The sequence below is a fragment of the Rousettus aegyptiacus genome, unplaced genomic scaffold (assembly GCF_014176215.1).
Source record: "Rousettus aegyptiacus isolate mRouAeg1 unplaced genomic scaffold, mRouAeg1.p scaffold_m13_p_3, whole genome shotgun sequence".
NCBI lineage: Eukaryota > Metazoa > Chordata > Mammalia > Chiroptera > Pteropodidae > Rousettus > Rousettus aegyptiacus.
Window position 1 is genome coordinate 20,186,386 of NW_023416306.1, and position 18,453 is coordinate 20,204,838.

An 18,453-nucleotide genomic window follows, 5' to 3' on the forward strand; every position below is an offset into this window, starting at 1 on the left:
CACACCCAGGTCTCTGTCCATGGTCTGAACTTCCAGAGTAAACCTTTTAGAAATACCATGTTGTCCCCTATAGGGACACCCGTGTTTGAAACCATGTGTTGTGTAGCATTGTATGTTAGGACACATGGTCACCACAGCTAAATCCAGCCCTGTCATTTATCTTTTGGCCGTTCCCTCTTTTCCCCCATAGACACCTCAGTCTAACACTTTTATGCCAGGACGACTGGTGCCGCCTCCACTCACAAGTCTCCCAGACTTTAGCCTTTCGTCCCTCCCGGCCCATCTTTCCAAAACTCTGCCTGCTCCAAGTCATTCTTGGACCCAGAAACTTAGCATGGTTTCCCGCTGTCCCTCAGTCATTCGGAAGGACGTACGACTTCTTTGAAAATGGAAAGGGACATTAGCGCATTATATCACATCGAAATAACGTAGGAATGTGTGGCTGCAGAGTCATCTTGCTGCACCCCCTGCACACCGCCCCCCCCTTGCAGGCAGCCATTGCTAGCTGTCAGTGGTACATCCGTGCATAGACATACCTGCATCTACACTCTGAAAAATTGTTTCCATGAATGTTCATATTATAAACACTGCTCTGCCGTCTTTGTTCAGTTAAGGATCTGTTCTCGAGGTCTTTCCGTGTTAATGTCAATCGGTGTCCCTCGTTCCTCTAATCGCTGCATACAATCCCTTCGTGTGGCTGTGCCCTTCAGAATGCTATGGGTGTACGAGTTTCAGTTTACATGTATTTCCATTGGTTTTTCTAAGGGGAAAGAGCCCTGCCCAGGCGGAACTCTCCTATCTGAATAAAGCGAAGTGGCTGGAAATGTATGGGGTAGACATGCACGTTGTCAGGGTAAGCACTGTGTGTATTTAAGTAATTGGGTCTCGCTGTGACTGAACAGTGTGTAAACAATGCGCAAACAAAGTAACATGGTGAGCAAACTGTTTTGCATTCTGCTCTGTGACGACCTGTTAGAACCTTCTACCGATTGTCACTTCGTTTATTTGTAGGGAAGAGATGGCTGTGAATATTCTCTTGGACTGACCCCGACAGGCATATTAATCTTTGAAGGAGCTAACAAAATAGGCTTATTCTTTTGGTAATTTAGTTTTGTCTAATATTAAAAATGTCTTTTCCTATTTTGTGGTGGAATTATATGTGATGGCTGATTATTGAGGGGTATTTGCAACACCCAGATTCGTTTTAAAAACACACCGTTCTCTTGTATTCGTGGGTGTCTGGCAATGGCAATGAAACTTCTGGATATAATCACACTTAAATGAATGAGTGATTTCTTGAGCAAATCTAAGCTTTAAAAGTAGAGAGGAATCTGCTGTCTGATGTGTGGCTGGTAGTGTTCCTGCAGGTTGTGCCGTTAAAACGATTTCTCTCCAACCAGGCCTAAAATTACCAAAATGGATTTTAAGAAGAGCAAACTGACACTGGTGGTGGTGGAGGATGACGACCAGGTAAGCCTCGCGCCAGGCTTCCCGCCTTGCTGTGAGTAGCCCCCTTCGTCGCCGTCGCGGGCGCCCATGTAAACGGGCGCCCTGTGCCTCGCCATTCAGGGCCGGGAGCAGGAGCACACGTTCGTCTTCCGGCTGGACAGCGCCAGAACCTGCAAGCACCTCTGGAAGTGCGCCGTGGAGCATCACGCGTTCTTCCGCCTGCGGACGCCGGGAAACAGCAAATCGAATAGGTCCGACTTTATCAGGCTGGGGTCTCGCTTCAGATTCAGGTAGGCGCCGTTTTTTTTTCGTGACGCAGTCACGTGTTCCGAAGGGGGCGGGCGGGGCCGCCGCGATGGTTTTTTGGGCGGTGGAGCCGCGGGTCTGCATCTGGACGTCCCGTCACTGTTTCTTTCTTTCTTAAGATCTGACCTTTAGTCGAGTCACTGAAGCTCTTTTTGGCCTCTATTCTCCTTGATGAAAGGGGAACGATAATAACAAAATTATTAATAGCTGACATTAGACACTAGCCACATGTAGGCTGCTTAGATTCATTAATATCAGAGACGTTTTTCAACGTCGTTTCTTAGTCTCACTAACCACGTTTCAAGGGCCCAGTGCACACGAGGCAGGCGGCTGTCGTGGGGGCCAGCGCAGACAGGAACACAAGCATCGTTGTGGAAAGCGTGACCCACCGCACAGCACTAGAGAGAGCTTTTCGTGTACCAGCTCAATCCTCACAGCCGCCTTAAGAAGATAGGTTCTCTGATTGTCCCCATTTGATAGATAAGGAAACTAGGGCCATGGGGTTACATAATCTGCCTAAAGTCACAGCCAGTTCATGGGCGAGCAAAGGTTCAACCCCAGGCAGTCTGGGTCTTACATTTTAACCACTATGCTATTGCCTTTCACATGCCAATGTCAAGAAACTTGGTGACATTTAAGAATGAGAGCAGATGTCAACACATGTGCGAGTGACCCAGGGTAGGTTCAGTAAATATTTGGGTCTGAAAAGAACCTGAAAATACAGAGAATGTATTCTGATATATTTTTATGTATAATTTTGAGACCATGTCTCTCGAAGTATGTGAAAATCCCCTGGTGTTTGTTAAAAATGAAGATTTATGACCTCCTCTGAGGCCTTGGTAGCCAGAATTTTTGGGTGTCCACATGCGCGTGTATGAATAAGGCCTGAGAATGTGCATTTTAAATTCACTCCCAAAGTTGATTTGTGAGGCGCGTTTACAGATCTGAGAATAGCTGTTGCAAGATCTAAGCCTTCGCATGTTTCATAACCTCTACCCACACATGGCATGTCCTTGAACTCTGTTTAAAATGCCAAAAAAAAAAATCTGCTCATTTCAAATTTATCTACTGTGCAAGGAAATGGCTGTGCACTTGTGTTTAAAGAATTATTTTGTTTGAATGTATTTTTAAATACTGCAAGGGAGGGGAAAAAAAAGAAAAACAAGTCCTTTCTGGGAATCGACTCAGGGTTCTGTGGAGGATGAAGAATGTCAGAACTACAAAGGTTAGCGGAGACATCGCACGGGTACGCTGTCTGCTCTAGTCAGAGTGAGGAGGGAAGGATTGTGGGGGTGGCTGCCAAGGCAGGTTTTTCTGTCCTAGGAGGAAACTCCCCCAGGATTTGGCCCAGACCAGGCTTCCTTCTGCTCCTCGAGGAGACGCGTAAGAAGGAAGGGGAATTTGGAGTTGAGGTTGCCCCTTTTGAGGCATTTAGAGCAGGCGGCAAGTGGCTCCTTCCATGTGATAAATCATAAGCCAAGCATGGCTGGAATGAAGCAGTGACAGGTCCGACAAAAACAGCGCACCTCCTGGAAGCTGCAGCTGGGCAGCACGTTGGTCGAAACCCAGAAAGCCTTGGTGAAAGAAGCAATGCTTCTCTCGAAGTAGCAAGGAAAGCCGGGGTTTAGTCAAGTGATCATTGATGACAGACTTTTAAGAGATTTAAATGTATACATAATGTGTTTTAGGAAAGGTTTTTAATATGGGTGAATCAGTGTTCTCTTAGGCACATATCCTAAGTGCTCGAACCTGCTCAGTTTGTGCAGCCAAGTGACTGGAACCTAAATTGCAGGTTTTGTTTGTCCTTTGATGGAAATACTTGGCCCTATGATAACAGCCCAGATTTGGCAAAGGTGATTTTATTCCCAAATGGGAGGTGAAATTTTGTGTGTGTCTTTACCAAGCAAGTCACAATAAGTTGAATTGACATAGGAGCTCTTGGAAATAAAAGTTCACTTTCAAATATGTATAAGGTACTGATATATTGATATTGGTAACATGTAAAAAAATATTTGCTTTCCAGTGGGCGGACGGAATATCAAGCTACCCACGGCTCCCGGTTACGAAGAACCAGCACCTTTGAGAGGAAGCCCAGTAAACGCTATCCATCCCGGAGGCATTCGACGTTCAAAGGTTGTGTGTTTTTCATTCGGCCTTAGAATTTTACATTATGGTTTAGTTGGCTTCATCCCCAAGGAGCTTGGTAAAGCAGATTTTGAAGGAACTTCCTACTGTTCTGCTCTGTCATTCCACACTTTTTATTTTTATTAATTTTTAACATTTACTTTTAATTATAGTTGACATACAATACTCTATTAGCTTCAAGCGTACAACATGGCAATTCAGCATTTATATACCTTGCAAAGTGATCACTGCCGTATAAGGCTAGTAACAATCTGTCACCATTCAGAGTTATTACGATCTTATTGACTATATTTCCTGTGCTGTACGTTACATTCCTATGACTTATAACTGGAAGTTTATACTTCTTAATACCTTTCCCCTTCTCCACCCATCCGCCATCCCCTCCCTTCTGGCGACCATCAGTTCTCTGTATCTCTGCGTTTTCCAAAGCTTTCTTTTGAAAAAACAAAAACCTGGGGGATTCTTTTGATGTGAATTGGGCCACTTCTGACATCTGCTGTCTTTAGTCTTTCCCATTGGACATGTTCATTTTCTTCTCCCCCTTTCTCGCTTTTCTGTACCTGTTCATTTCTTTTGGACCAGGGACCTCAGGAGTATCATAGGCAAACACATTTCTTAACCCATGGAAGATGACACTGTGTCTTAGAGGGAAAAACTGTCCCTTCTTTCGTCCATCTTACAATTTCAAGGAAGGACATCAGTCTCATGCTAACCAGAATTTTGACCACACACAAGCAGATGTTAAATATCCGGACTCAGGTCCCATGGGCGGTCCAAACACACCCTGCCCTTAAATTTAGCCTGGCCCTGGATGCCTGCCCGCCCACCCCCTCCCCGGAGCTCTCCGAGCCTTGTCTGTCATTTACTGCGGTGGCCTCACCCGTGTGAGGCCAGTACTCAGTACAGATTCAGTCAGCGAAAGTACAGGCCAGGCTCCTTTTTGTTGAAACTTGGCCTCCAGGTCCCATCTGCTAGCTCTCCTTTGTCCACACTTGATTTCTTCCCCATTCAGGACACCCAGCGTAGTACTAACTTGTGGGCTCTTTTATAGCAGGACTTCTGCCCTCTCATCTCCCTTCGTCCACTTCTATATATTGTTTGCTCACGGTAGCCATTCCTTTTTTTTTTTTTTTTTTTGTATAATATCTATAGCTTACCCCTTCTAGAATCTCGAACCACGTATTTCCCACACTGTCCCTCCTTTATGGACCAATGGTGCAATAGCCTGGCAGCCAGAAATTCTCTAAAGTCATTCTCGGCTGCATTAGTGGAGAAAAAAAATGCCTGGAGCCCAGGAAATGTGGCCTCATCTTCAAGAAAGACCAAAGGAGGAGAAGATGAGGCATGCCCAGAGTAGGGTGCCAGGTTGGTGAAGGGTGATGGATTGCAGGAACTGGGAGCAACCCAAGTGTGAAGGTGGAGATGGTGGGGGATTAGCACTCTCTCTGTCCCAAGAGCTGTGTTACCTCCCTGACAAGCATTATGCTTTTGAGTCTGGTCCGCTGGGTCAGAGGTGTCCAGAAACACCTCAGTATGAGGAAGAGCTTTAACAGGGCTGTCCAAAGATGGTGCTCTCAGAATAGTGGTGGGTCCCCAGCCCCTGGAGGTATGTGTAGGCACAAAGGAAACGACCCCTTGGTGCGGCTGCCACAGAGAAGAGGGGCATCCTGTGGCTTCATCCCATGTGTGGCTTTAGGGCTCTTCCAGGCTCTGGGTTCTGTGCTTCTCTTTCTCTTTTCCTTCCTGGTCTCCATCCTCTTTTCCTCCTTTATTTTACTGGCATTTTCTCTAGCCAGAGTTCTGGCATCTTTGTGAGCTTTTAATGGTTTTCTGTGTTGCATCCTTTTTAAAATGAAATGGAGTCTAGATAAATAAGCTCTCCCTCTGTTCATGGCCCCTTCCACAGACTCGCACCCCTGCCCCAGTCAGTAGTGGCTGCCCTGAGCTCCCCAGTGGACTCATGCCTGTATTTCATCTTTATTCCCTTCTGCCTCTCTGTCTCTGTGTCGGGACTGAGAGCAGGGGCTATGTCTCTCATCTCTGCAGCCTAGAGGGTCCGGCCCTGGGAACGTGCTCAGTGACCTTCTGCTGAGTGAGTGCGAGGGCAGGGCGCAGAGGAAAAGCCATCTACTTGTCCTCTAGAAAGGAGAAGCAGCTAAGGTGAAGCTTCTGCCTCCTGGAGTTGAGGCTGCTCTTAGAACTGTCTTTCCAGGTCATCGTCATCGCATGTAAAAGTGGTAAAGCTCTCTAAGATGTCATTCCTCTCTGTTTTTCTTTTAAAGCGAGCAACCCAGTGATAGCAGCTCAGCTCTGGTAAGTGCCCCCCAGGCCCTGGGGTACAGCTCTTTTCTCGAATTATTATATTTACTTTCAATGTTGACTTTTTCTTTAATTAAATTACCAGGTGAGTCTCCCGATTTTTTTTTTTTTCCCCTCCTGCCTGGTTATACCATCCCCCTGGCTTTCAATAAGTACACAATAGAATGTTCCAAGACAGTTTTTTTTTTTTTTCCAGAAAACATAGCTGCCTTGTTTGAGTAGCTCTGTGCTTTATTTATCATAACAGTGGGTGATAAAGGTGATAGGAATGTGTACAGCTCACGGCACTAATGGCATTGCAGGCATTGATGGGAAAGAAAGGCCGTGTTCTTGAGCAGAAGCGATTAGAGCAAAGGCAGGATTCGCTTAGCGACGGGCAGCTCTTCCAGTCAGACGGCGTGTGACTGACTGTACGTCATATGTTGAACACCCTTCTTGAAATGCCTACAGGAAAAAGAACTTGTCACGAGACTAAAACGCAGCCCATTTTTTTCTGGAATGTGCCAGATAGTAAATATCTTAGACTTTGCAGGCCGTAGGGTCTCTTTTGGCGCCCTGTCGCTGGAGTGTGAAAGCCACCATGGACAATATTGTAAACAAATGAACACGGCTGTGTGCCAAACTGTTGACTCAGAATCGCAGGTAGGCCAGGTCTGGCCCACGGGGAGTGGTTTGAGGCCACTTCCCTAGTGCAGGTGTTCTGGATCTTTCCTATACATTGGAATCACCTGGTGAGCTTTGCCTCATTCCTCTCAGCCAGGCTATGCCCTGGGCTAAATGACAGTCTTTGAGGGTGGGACCCAGGAATCTGCGTTTTCGAAAGCTCCCCGCTCATTCTAGTGTGCAGCCCAGGTGAGAACCACTGTCCCACCCCGCATGTGCCTCTCTTTCCCCCTCTGAAACAACTGCTTTCTCCTGTGAGTTTTGATTTATTAGTTGGACGGCTGTCGTGCTAAAGAATCTCCGTTTCAACTCTTACATCTAAGCTCCAGCCTGTGACCAGTAGCCCAGTTTAGTTAGCTTCTCAGTCGTCAGAGGCACGGGTCTCCGGCTGCCAGGGAGGGTGGTCTTTGAGATCCACATAGCTCGGCTGTGCCCTGTACTCTGGACAGTTGGCAGAGCTTGGCATGAGGCGGGTGTGGGTAGCTGACACCCTGGTTCATCGTGAGATTGCTGGCCGAGCAATCAGGAGGCCTCACACCCTGCCCCAGCTTGGCTCTAAGCCAGCTCTGGGACCTGGGCCGTCCTCTTTCTGGGCCTCATTTTTTCTCATCGAAAACAAGGAGGTTGAGCTTGATCAGCATTTTTTTTCTTCAAACTCATTCAGCCTCTGGTTTTCACCCCCCAGAAGAAACCTGACATAGGGAACAGACAAAAATGGAGCACGTTGGGATGAAGCCAAGTGGGCAGGGAGGGGCCGGTGCCTGCTGCTCATCTGCACCCCCTCCCAGGTAGCCCCAAGGCACCTTCACAGACCCCCATGGTTCTAAAGAACATAACTGGTCCCTTGTATTGCACAGCTGGAAATTCAAACTCACGTCTCAGACTGAACCGGCAGTGCCATTCTGCTGGGAGGCAAGCCTCTGAGTCTTGTGTTCTCAGCCTCTAATGAGAGTCCTGCTAAACTGCATGAGCCCCCCGGCAGTGGGAGGAGGTTGCAGGGCTCCTGCATGGGTTGGTTTTCGGCCTTCAGGCCTGCCTTATTTCTAGGATCCCGGTAGCAGGTAGTGGCACCTTTCCTCCGCCTGTCAGCATGTCTTGCTTTAATTCTCAGGGGTTCGTGAGTTACAACATTTCTTTGCTTTGCTCTCCAAGGAAGTGCTTGTTTTGTTTGCTTTTTCCCTAATAAAATTACATTTTCCACTTAGCGTCTACATATCAGGAACCAAAACAAACTAAAAAAAAAAAAAAAATTCTACCAAAAAAAAATAAAAACCCAAGTAAATATACCCTTTAGGAACAAATGAGCTAATAACCACTGTTCACAGCTGTTCAATTGCTCTTTGCAGCCTGTGGGATCCAGGGTGAGTAGGATTGCTATGGGAGCCAGGGATGAAATTGTGCTCTGGGCTGCAGAGGTGATACCAGAAAAATAGCACCTTGCAGAACACTTAACCTTCCTGATGCAATCCAGCCGGAGGTGAACCTGGCCCAGAGCCTGGCGAGATTCATTGCCCTCTCTGAAAACTGGAACACAGAGCCATTCAGACCCCAAGCAAGACTCGTAACAATGATGTGTTTTCCTCTCGTTGTTGGAGAGGTAATAAACCTTGATTTCAAGCACACCACCCTAGCAACGCAGCGCGGTGATTGTCCTGCGTTTGTGGTTTCTCTGGCAGATGCTCATGTGTTAAATACATTGTGTTTTACACCAGCCTTCGCTGTCCACCTCTTTTACCAGAGTCATTTGCTCAAGAGCCCATCAGAGTAGGATCTGGAACCTTCTTGGCTTGATGGAAACAATATAGGCTCTGGGATGGAGGAGACGTCCATTCCTGTCCTGGCTCTGCCACCGATTAGCCAGCTGACCCCGAGCAGATTTCCGAAGGTCTCTGTTAGGCAGCCATTCCTTAATCTGTAAAATGAGGTGGTAACATTTATTGACCTCACAGCCTTGTTGTGTGGATTAAATAATAACAGATATGAAGTTCCCAGTGCAGTCTTATATGGAATGAACATTGCGAAGTGGTGGCCAGCTCAGGGCAGCGTAGGCGTCAGCAGTGGGACCCATAGTGGCGGGTCAGTTATATGCTCGTTTAAGCAGCTAATAACCAAAAAAGAAAAAAGAAAAAAATAGTATTTACGAAGGTTCCCCACAGAGCAGGTAGCACTAGGGGTTAGTGTGGGATTGTAAGATACAGGCATACCTCATATGATTGTGCTTTGCTTACGATGCTTCACAGATGTTGCATTTTTTTTTACACATTGAAGGCAAGATCCTCCACCAGCAAAAAGATAGGACTCACTTCCTTACGAGGCTTGCTTTCTTGCTGTGGTCCAGACTTGGACCCACCATACGTCTCTGACGTATGCTTGTGAATCAGTTATGTTGTAGCTTTGTAACCTGTTACATTATACTTTTTCTTTTCTTTTCTGTAGCTCGAAAACAAATCCTGAAGTCCATAATTACCAGGTAAGATATTACTTTTAAAGGTTTTCATGCGATACTTCTTAAAGTTTCCAAATTTTCCACGGTTGAACAGTCATCATGTTTATAATCAGATTTTAAAGAAATAATACCAATTTTTTTTTTTTTTTTTTTTAAAGAAAACAGTAAGAAGAGTCTTTCCCCTCCAGCCCACCCCTGCTTCCTCTTGGTCATAGGAGCTGCCTATTTTTCTGAACCTTGCCAACTGACAGGCAGTAGAGACATAGGTTTAAGTTTCTGGGTGATCAAAAACAACTTCCTATGGGGCACTCAAGTGAAGAGGCGTTTTGTCAAAGTGCATTCTGAGCCCAAGGAACACGAGTGCCTTGAGGTGCGCCTTCGGGAAAAGATGTCTTGGTCGCACGTTTGGGATTCGTTGCATCCTTCATCCCGCCTCCTTGGATCGGACAGTGTGCCCTCTGTGCTGTCTGTCACAAGTGCTGAGAAATCTTGCAACAAAAACACATGTTTTATTTTTTTAAACCTAGTGTTTCCCAGGATCATTTGACTATTGGACAACAACTCCCCCACCCTGCAATAAAAAAGCTAACCTCTCTCCTCTCCCCCATCCACACCCCCTCCCAGTTGTTTGTGGTGATAGACCCACTAACATCAGTGGAAGAGGGGCTTTCTAGAATCTACTGTGTGAAGGATTGTTCTGGGCCAATCCCTGCAGAAGGAGCACAGACAGGTTTTTGTGGCTGGTGTCCTCTTTCACAAGATGGCCAACCAGAGCCCTTACACCCCTGGCCTGCCCACCACTACCTATGGGTCGCTCTCACTGGCCATTCACTGTCTTCTACAACCTGGCTCCAACGTAACTTTTCTATGCTTACTTCTCAGCACTCTTCAACACAATATACGTTCGACTCTCAGAGAATTACAACACTGTTGCCCCACAATTTCTTCCCACCATTCTTTCACCTATACTGGTCTGCCTGGAATTTCTTCACCTCCTAATCTGTACATTAAGATCCTCAGAGCCCTCTCCTCCCCAGAACCCCTTGGATTCCCTTGCATGAAAGGCACCGGCACCAGTGGTTCTCAACCCTGCTGGACATTAAAACCATCTGGCAAACTTTAAAAAGAATAACCAGTGTGTGGGCCTCACCCTGGACTGATTGAACCAGAAACCCGGGGAGGTGGGATTTCGATATTAGAGAGCGTCAGAGCTCCAAAGGTGGTTCTCATGAGCAGCCAGGCGGGGGAACCCTGGACTGGTGATGTGTCCCTCGCTTCTAGGTTGTTGTTTGTTTGTGCTTAGCGGCAGCATCCACGTCTGATGACCTTCTAACTTGGAATCAGCTTTCTTGTCCTGAGTGGGTGTGAATGTCCATGGGACACGGCTCTCCCTGGTTTCTGTGCCTTGTCACCAGTCTGGTTTTGAATGTCACAGTAACAAAGCTACTCCACAATGAGTTCACTTTGGAGCCTTATTCTAACTAGTCTCATTCTTGATCTGCAGATATGAATTCCTTGGATGAGGGTGGGATCCCCATTTACAGTGTCTTTACTAGGTGTCCAAATTATGTTTCACAAGGATTTCATGATAGCGTTTTCTGTACATGAAATCATATTCCTAATATGCAAAACCTGAACTTGACTTCTGAGTTTTAGGGAATAACACATAAAATGTGCTTTGCTTCTGGTAGGGAAAAAGGGAGTTTCCCTATCTTCTTCTTTAGGTTCTTAAATCTTCTTATTCACGGATTGTTTTTGTTTGCTTGTTTGCTTTTGAGGGATTGTCAGGTGCGAGTGTCTGGAATGTTGAGGGAGAAGGGAAGAGTTGTTCATGGGTGATTTACTGCTTGAAAGAGAAAAATAAAATAAATGAAGCAAAGCAGTCCCAGCTCAGCACGGGCCCTGCCCTCTCCCCACCAGCCTCCGGCGTGGGCTCTTGCTGCAGGTTCTCTCTGCTCGGAAATGAACATTGAGGCAGTTATTGAAATCAGATCTACAAAAGCTGTTACGTACATGGCGTTGTTCTCAACATCTTTGGGAATCAGTGGTCCTCTGCACTTTGCCAGTTGGAGAGGTTCTTTGTTGCTCTATCAAGGGTTGGGAGTCAATTAACCAGGAAGAGAACAGCCTGAGAAGTGGCCTGATAAGCATCTGAGTGCTGAGAGGTTTTCAGGAAGGCGGATGGACTTGTAACATTTATCTTATTCTGAGCTCAGCAAAGTTAGCCAACTGCAAAGGATGGATTGCTGTGTTCTCAGTGAGGACACTATTGGCATTTGGGGAGGGAAAGTTCTTTATTGTTTGGGACTGTCCCTAGAGTCACAGGATGTTTAGCTTCTCTCTTCCCTTGCTCAGTAGTTAAAGGTCATTGTGACAAGTGAAAATGCACATATGTCTTTTCAGTTGTCTTTAGGGGGATATAACTGCCTTGATTGAGAACCTTCTGGGTTAACATTAAAAAAAGAAAATACTCTTTGACAGCTTTAGAGTATCAGTTAAGTCTACAGCCACGCCACCCTGAACAAGCCCAATTCTGTCTGATCTTGGAAGCTAAGCAGGGTCGGGCCTGGTTAGTACTTGAATGGGAGACCGCCTAGGAAGACCAGGTGATATAGGCATTAAAAATAAAAAAATAAGGGATTGTAAGATGACAGGGTCTTTGCAATCTGTGAGGTCAACCAAGGGTTGCTTCGCCTAAAAAAATAAAAATTAATTAAAAAAATAAATAAAGTGTCAGTTAATTACCAAAGGAGACCTGGGAAGGTTCTGGAATATCCTTCTTCTGGGTCCTTGTGGATAAGGTACCCACCCTGATTTGAATCTGATTTGGTTGTGTTTGAAGATGGGGAAGTACAACAGAAGGTCCATTTCTAGTTGTTCGCTTTTGTTGAAGACCCAGTTGGTAGACCTCATTTAGGTCCTGGCTGTGTGACTAAAACCCCTGAAAGAGTTCGGCTTTGGGCCAATCATTTAAACACTCTGGGTTTCTGTATCCCCTGAGAGAGAGAGGCAAATGCGAAGAGGCTGAATCAGGGAGATTCTAAAGCCCTGGTCAGCTCTCAGATTCTGCAACTGAGATATCTTCTCCAGATTCCTTTTTCCTGCAGCATGTTTTTTTGGGGGGCTGCAGACTTAGCTGGCTGACAGGTGTCTTTGAAGGAGAGAGGCGTCTAGAATACAGAATAGGCAAGGAAGGCATCCCAGGTCCGTGAAAACTGAATGTACAGAATTGCTGAGAATTTTCCATAACAGAGAGCAGCTTTCTGCTTATTAACCAAAGCAGCAGGGAAGGACGAAGAAGGGGAAGAAGTAATTAAAAGAGTACTGGTGGCAAGACCGCGGTAACGTAAATGTCAGAAGGGCCCAATTTGCCAGGTAGAAAGTTTAGCTTTGAGGAAAAAAAGCCCGGTGGCTTCTGGCATCGTCTAGGACCACTGCCCCCTGCAGGCCAGAAGTGGATAGGCAGCCTGCTGCCCAGCCAGCCCCATCTCGTCTTCACCCCGGGTCATTTTGTGAGTCACCAGTCTGGATCCATTTTCTCATCTTAAAACGGCCAAATCTCTTCCTTCCTATTGTGTTATCAGGACGATAAGTGCTCTGGATGGTTTCGGATCACAATTTAGGAAACTATTTTTGTTGCTTAAATAAGGGAGAAAGAAAGAGTACTCCCACAGCCCTTGGCGTCCCTGGCTCGGTGCAGACGTAACTGTCGCTGTGGTTGTCATCATTTTCAGCAATGATGACAAAAATCGTTTCTGAAGAGATTGCCGACCATTCTCCTTGTCCTTTTGGCAGCTTCCAGTCCGTTCCCTTGGGAGAGATGAATATTACCTGTCCTAGGTGCTCTAGGCGACCCTTGCAATGCGCTCACTTTTCTTCCGAGGGCAGCCTTCCCAGCCCCCCAGCTTTTGTCACGGGAAACGCGATCATCCTGGGAAACGTTCCCTCCTACCAGCCAGGGTTCAGTTATAGCCTTTCCATTCATACCCCCCTGGGCCCCTCAGGTGGATGCCAGGAAGAGAGAAAGTGAATGAAGACCATTGAAATCGAAAGGTCACCGAATAATCAAGTTTGGTATTTTATTTCCAGCCTCAGTATCATCCCAATATCCACCCCAGCCAGCCCCGGTGGCACCCTCACTCTCCAAATGTAAGGTAAGTGCTTGAGCTCACAGAGCTGTCCTTTCACAAGTTCTCCTTTTCTCCAGAAAAGTTCAAGTTCTACTTAGTCATGAATTCGAGAGCCTGCATCAGCAACAGCCGTTAAAGAGTTGCCTTGTCATGGCAGAGATTAATCATTTGCAAAGCAAAAGAAGCCAGTGGAGAGTCTGGATTTACTAAAGTTATGCTTTATGACATAAAAATGATTTTTTTTTTAAAGTCATTCTGACCTCAGATATTTTGGGTTTGGTTTTGTGTTAGAAATGTTAACTTAAAATTTCTAAGTCATGTTTTCCCGTCCAGAGAATTCATTTACTAAAAATATGACTAACGTTTGGGGATTTTTGTTGAGGGTTTTTTTTTAAAGGATTTTTTTCTTTTTTCTTTTTTTTTCAGACATGGGGTGGGAGTTTGCTTTTGGTGGCGGTAGCTCTTTTTCTAAACCCAGGGTTAGTAAACTTTTTTTCTGAAATGGGCCAGGTAGTCAGTATTTTCGGCTTCAGCCCTGTGGTCTCTGTCACAACTAAACTCTGCCATTGTAATAACTTGAAAGCAGCCACAGAGGTACATAAGTGAATGGGTGTGGCTGTGTTCCAATAAAACTTGTTGACGAAAATAAGTGGTAAGTGGGATTTAGCCCGAGGGATGTGTTTACTTGCCTCCACCCTAACTTACCACATAACCCTTCCTGAGTAAACTGGCACCTGCCTTGTGTTTATAGTTTATAGGCTTGGAAGTGTTTTAATGCTAGCTTTGAAAAGCCAAATGTTCCTTTTAAGATCAGCTTTAATTGGTGTTTATGTGTACAGCTCTTTCAGAAACATAGTTGGTAAATTCAGTTTGCTTTGTTATTTCTCGGTGAGGTTGTTAGCCTTGCTCTTTGAGAGAGGACAGAGTGATGGAAATCAATCTGGATAGAGCAAGGCAAACGAGAACACTTGTTTCTTGATAGGTCTTCCCACGTTGGAGGGGTGGGGATCCTGTAGGACAACAGAGCAGGTTTATCACAAACACTTGATACTCATTCTAAATGTTTCTGTATTGCTGAGGCAGTTTATTTTTTCAAACATGAGAAACAGAAGAGATCTATAGCAATGCTGTTTTTATTAACTTTGTTTCTACAAAATTTTATACTTCTTACTGCCTAGTTTGTCACATTAGTATCTTCTGAGGCATGCCCTCGCTCAGCATTTCACAAGAGGAATTCTGAGGAAGGCCGAGGAATTCTGAGGAAGGCTCCTGTCAGGTGGCCCACCTGCCTGGCCCTAGTACCATCACCTGAGAGCTTGTGAATGCAGATTCTCAGCCCCACTCCAGACCTACTGGATCCGAATCTCTGGCAGTGGGGCCCAGCATTTTGTGTTCAGAGAAGTGCAGTACGAGATACCTGCTCTAGGAAAGAGCTTGGTGGTCCAACACTTTTGGCAAATGCTTCATAAGCATTCACAGAGAACATTAGCATAACAGCTCCGAGAGGTCCCCTGGTAAAGGACCCTTTTTACCTTCACCTAGCTTTCCCTAGGCTGACCTGATCATCAGACACCCTTTGAGGGATGATAGCACAACCAGAGACAGAGCTTTTGTCCGCTTGGAAGTTAATAGATGACCCACATCTGAATTTAAAAAATAAAGTAGAAAATCCATCCATTTCCGTTTGCAAGCCATCCGCATCCACGTGGTCCATGGTTTTCCCTGCCCATTCCCTTTGTGCTTTTGTTGTTTCGCTCACATTTCTGAATTTTCTTTCATTCCCCCACTAACCATTCACTCTGCAAACAAAACAGGCCATCCTTTCAGGATGACAGGCCACATTGGAAAGCGTCGGCCAGTGGAGATGACAGCCATTTCGATTATGTCCACAACCAGAACCAGAAGAACTTAGGAGGAGTGCAGAGTATGATGTATCGAGATAAGCTCATGACTGCGCTTTGAGAGACTGAAGCATCTCACTTCCATTCACCATCACAGTTTCATTACATTCCATGAAAAGTGCCTTGGCATCCCACGGATGTGTTTGTAAAAGTGTCTTTAAGGAATAGTTCCGAAAGGTGTTTTCGGTGTCCGTGTACATGTTTGAAAATAATCACGATAGCTAGTCATAATTTACTGTTGACTGCACTCTCAATAAAATGAAGGTAGGTAAAGGCTCAGGAATCATTCTGATTTTAAAATTGGAGTAAAAGTCTATGTTTATTGTATTTCTATACACCTGATATTTCTTTGTTATTTAATGAATGAGACCAAATAAAACCAGAAAAAAAACTTGGGAAGATAGCTCTGCAGAGAAATAGCAGGAGTGTGGGGGACTGGAGGTTGCTGGGGCCCAGCCCGTGTCGTGCGTGATCTTAGACAAGGCATTCCCCTTTGCTGGCCTCACTTTCCTCATCCGAAAAGAGTGGGTAGGACTAAATGTTCATCAAGGTCCTTTCCAATTCTTAAAATTCAGTCATTTGCTAAAAATTTAACATTTTCAGGCTGAGAATATAACATTTAAAATATAGGGAAACTGCAATGTCCCCTTCTCTAAGAGAGGTTACCCCTTTCAGAAGCTAAAAAAAGTGTGTAACTGTTAGATGTTATATAATGCAGGGAGACTTTGAATTTCCAATCTTAAAACAGTTTAGCCACTTTAAATTTTAGAGATTTTACTAATCATAAATTGCATAGCATTGTTTTTGATAGAATTTGCTGCTCGAGGACAAGAATAATGTTTTAATATCTTGATTGGTGCTGCTAACTTGCATGATTTCAGACGACATAATTATGGATATACACTGTCAGCATTTGTAGAACTGGAGGGTTAGTTTTTACCCTGGACTTCGCTCTTTTAAAAAGCAACATGCAATCTGAGATGCATTTATGGCTCACATTAAAGCATACGAGATTTTAGTAAAGTTGTGCCAAAGCGTTCTGTAGACTTGGATAGGATAAGTGTTGCACAGTCTTTTTGTAGAACCAGAGATTAATATGTTGTCTCTTAGGGTAGAACTCATGCCAAAATATTTATTCTTATCCTCATAGCCCCCAGTTCAAGCCACAAGTCAAACATTTTTCTCTTGATAGGCCTGAGATCTTTTTATTAGTATTTTTGTGAAATAAATTCTCATGCCACTTTTCTATATCTAATTGTACTTCAGCCCATTTGAAGCCTTTAAAAAATGTGTATTGACATCTCTTGAGATATTTTATTACTGCAACCTGATCTGTGCTTCGTTACCACAAAAATCTATCCAGAAAGAGAGAATCCTCTTCATGCCTTGCACAGCGGAGTCTCTTGTCACTTATAAACTGTCCCGAAGATTTTTGTTTACAGGTGTATTCCATTTTAGCAGATGTGCCGATCCTCAGTGTATGTGCTCCATACAAATAAATGTGTTCCGAATCTTATAATCTTATTGATACATTTTTACAACTGTGTTTCCAAGGAATAAAGATTATTCTTACTTTTTTTGACTCCATCTTCATTTTTATGCTGCGCAGAAGTATCATTTGTGGATGACGTGTAGGTGATGTGACAGTGAGCTTTGGGAAGTCTGAAGGTGAGCGTTTAGTTAGGCGCAGAGCAAGCTCGTCCTGGAATGGGGCTGCTCTTGGATAGAGTGGCTCTCTTTGTAGGTACTGGCTGAGCCATTTATTCATTTATAACGACTCTGCTGAACATTCTCGTACCTGGGCACAAGTGGCAGTGGGGTTTTAATAGTTCTGTGGTACGGGTGGGTGTTCGTCCTGGCTACAACTACTTTTCCTGGTGGAAAGACCTCCAGACCTGTATCTCCAGCCCCCTAGAGATTGTGTACTTTGTCTAACACCCTCCAATAAATACTTTTGTGCTTAATGCAACTCGAGTGGATTCAGATGTCTGCAACCAAGAAGTCTAACCAGTTTGCATATTTATGGCCTTCTAATTGTTCAATCACGTGTACACTTTTCATTCTTCAGTTTAATGGATGACCTCTCTGCTGCATTCGACAGTAACGATCACCCACAGCTTCTGGAAACTTTATTCCCTTGGCTTCTGTGCTATCTGCTTCTCCAGCCCCGTGACTTTTTCTTCAGTCTTGGTAACAGCCCCTTCTCCTGTCATCGTATGAAATATTGCTTGTTTTCCAGGAGGCCTTCCTCTGCCCACTGCTTTTCTCATTTACCACGGTCCGCCTGGGTCTTCTCATCCCGTCGTGGTTTGATAATGCTGTGACGCTGCAGACGTCATCTCTAACTCAGACGACTTTGGGTTTGAAACACATTTCAACTTGTATGTTCCACGTACACCTCGAACTCCGCATGTCAAAGATTAAAATTCCTTTTCTTTTCCTGAAAGGAGGAAAAAAAAAAAAAGTCCAAATTCTCCGTTTTCTGCCCGTGGTGGGAATTTATGCATCGTCGACGTCTCTCCTCCTCGTCGCCATCCGTATCCACGCAGTCCCCGGATCCGTCGTACTCTGTCTCCTTAGTGTCTGTGTTTAACCTTCCTCTCTCCTAACACCGTCCTTGAAGCAGCATCTTTTCTCTGGCTGAGAGGTGCTCTTACGAGCTCCCGGACTCCAGTCTCTCCCGACGAGTTCATTCTCGCAGCCACTAGAGTTGTTTTTCTAAAACACCATCTGACTGTGTCATTCTGATGCGTGACATCTGCCAGGGTTTTCCGTCACCCATCCAAGCCCTTCTCTGTGGAGTTCCTCCACTCTGCTTCTGCCTCGTGGCTCTGGCGAGCATCTTTCCCCATCTCTCGCTTTCCTGTTTAAACTCCTACAACATCCCACGGCTTGTAGTTCCTGATATCCCCCCTGCCCTGCTGTTTCTCCCATCTGCGCCTTTGCAAACACTGTTCCTTCTGCCGAGAATGCTGTCACTCCCATCCCCTTCCCCCAGCTCCCGCTCAGGCCTTAAGACTCTACTCAGACTCAGTCTTCTCCCAGGGACTCTGACCGCCCTACCTCTGCAATTGGGCTAATTTCTGGACTCTCT

At 45.3% G+C, this 18,453-nt stretch overlaps 1 protein-coding gene and 1 pseudogene across 6 annotated transcripts in view; both read left to right on the plus strand.

Annotated features, from left to right (window-relative positions):
* EPB41L4B (erythrocyte membrane protein band 4.1 like 4B) overlaps positions 1–18,453 on the plus strand; it is a 117,611-nt gene that overhangs the window by 52,463 nt on the left and 46,695 nt on the right. For 5 of the 6 annotated variants that reach the window (XM_036238962.1, XM_016130036.2, XM_036238960.1 and 2 more), the window contains exons 8-15: positions 766–853; positions 1,012–1,100; positions 1,401–1,470; positions 1,570–1,739; positions 3,779–3,888; positions 6,183–6,213; positions 9,319–9,352; positions 13,418–13,482. In XM_036238962.1, coding sequence (XP_036094855.1) covers positions 766–853; positions 1,012–1,100; positions 1,401–1,470; positions 1,570–1,739; positions 3,779–3,888; positions 6,183–6,213; positions 9,319–9,352; positions 13,418–13,482 — 657 coding nt within the window. Of the gene's footprint in view, positions 1–765; positions 854–1,011; positions 1,101–1,400; positions 1,471–1,569; positions 1,740–3,778; positions 3,889–6,182; positions 6,214–9,318; positions 9,353–13,417; positions 13,483–15,272; positions 16,942–18,453 lie in introns of those variants that run through there. The other variant, XM_036238964.1, reaches the window with a different exon arrangement.
* Positions 11,828–11,946, plus strand: LOC118601411 (annotated as a pseudogene).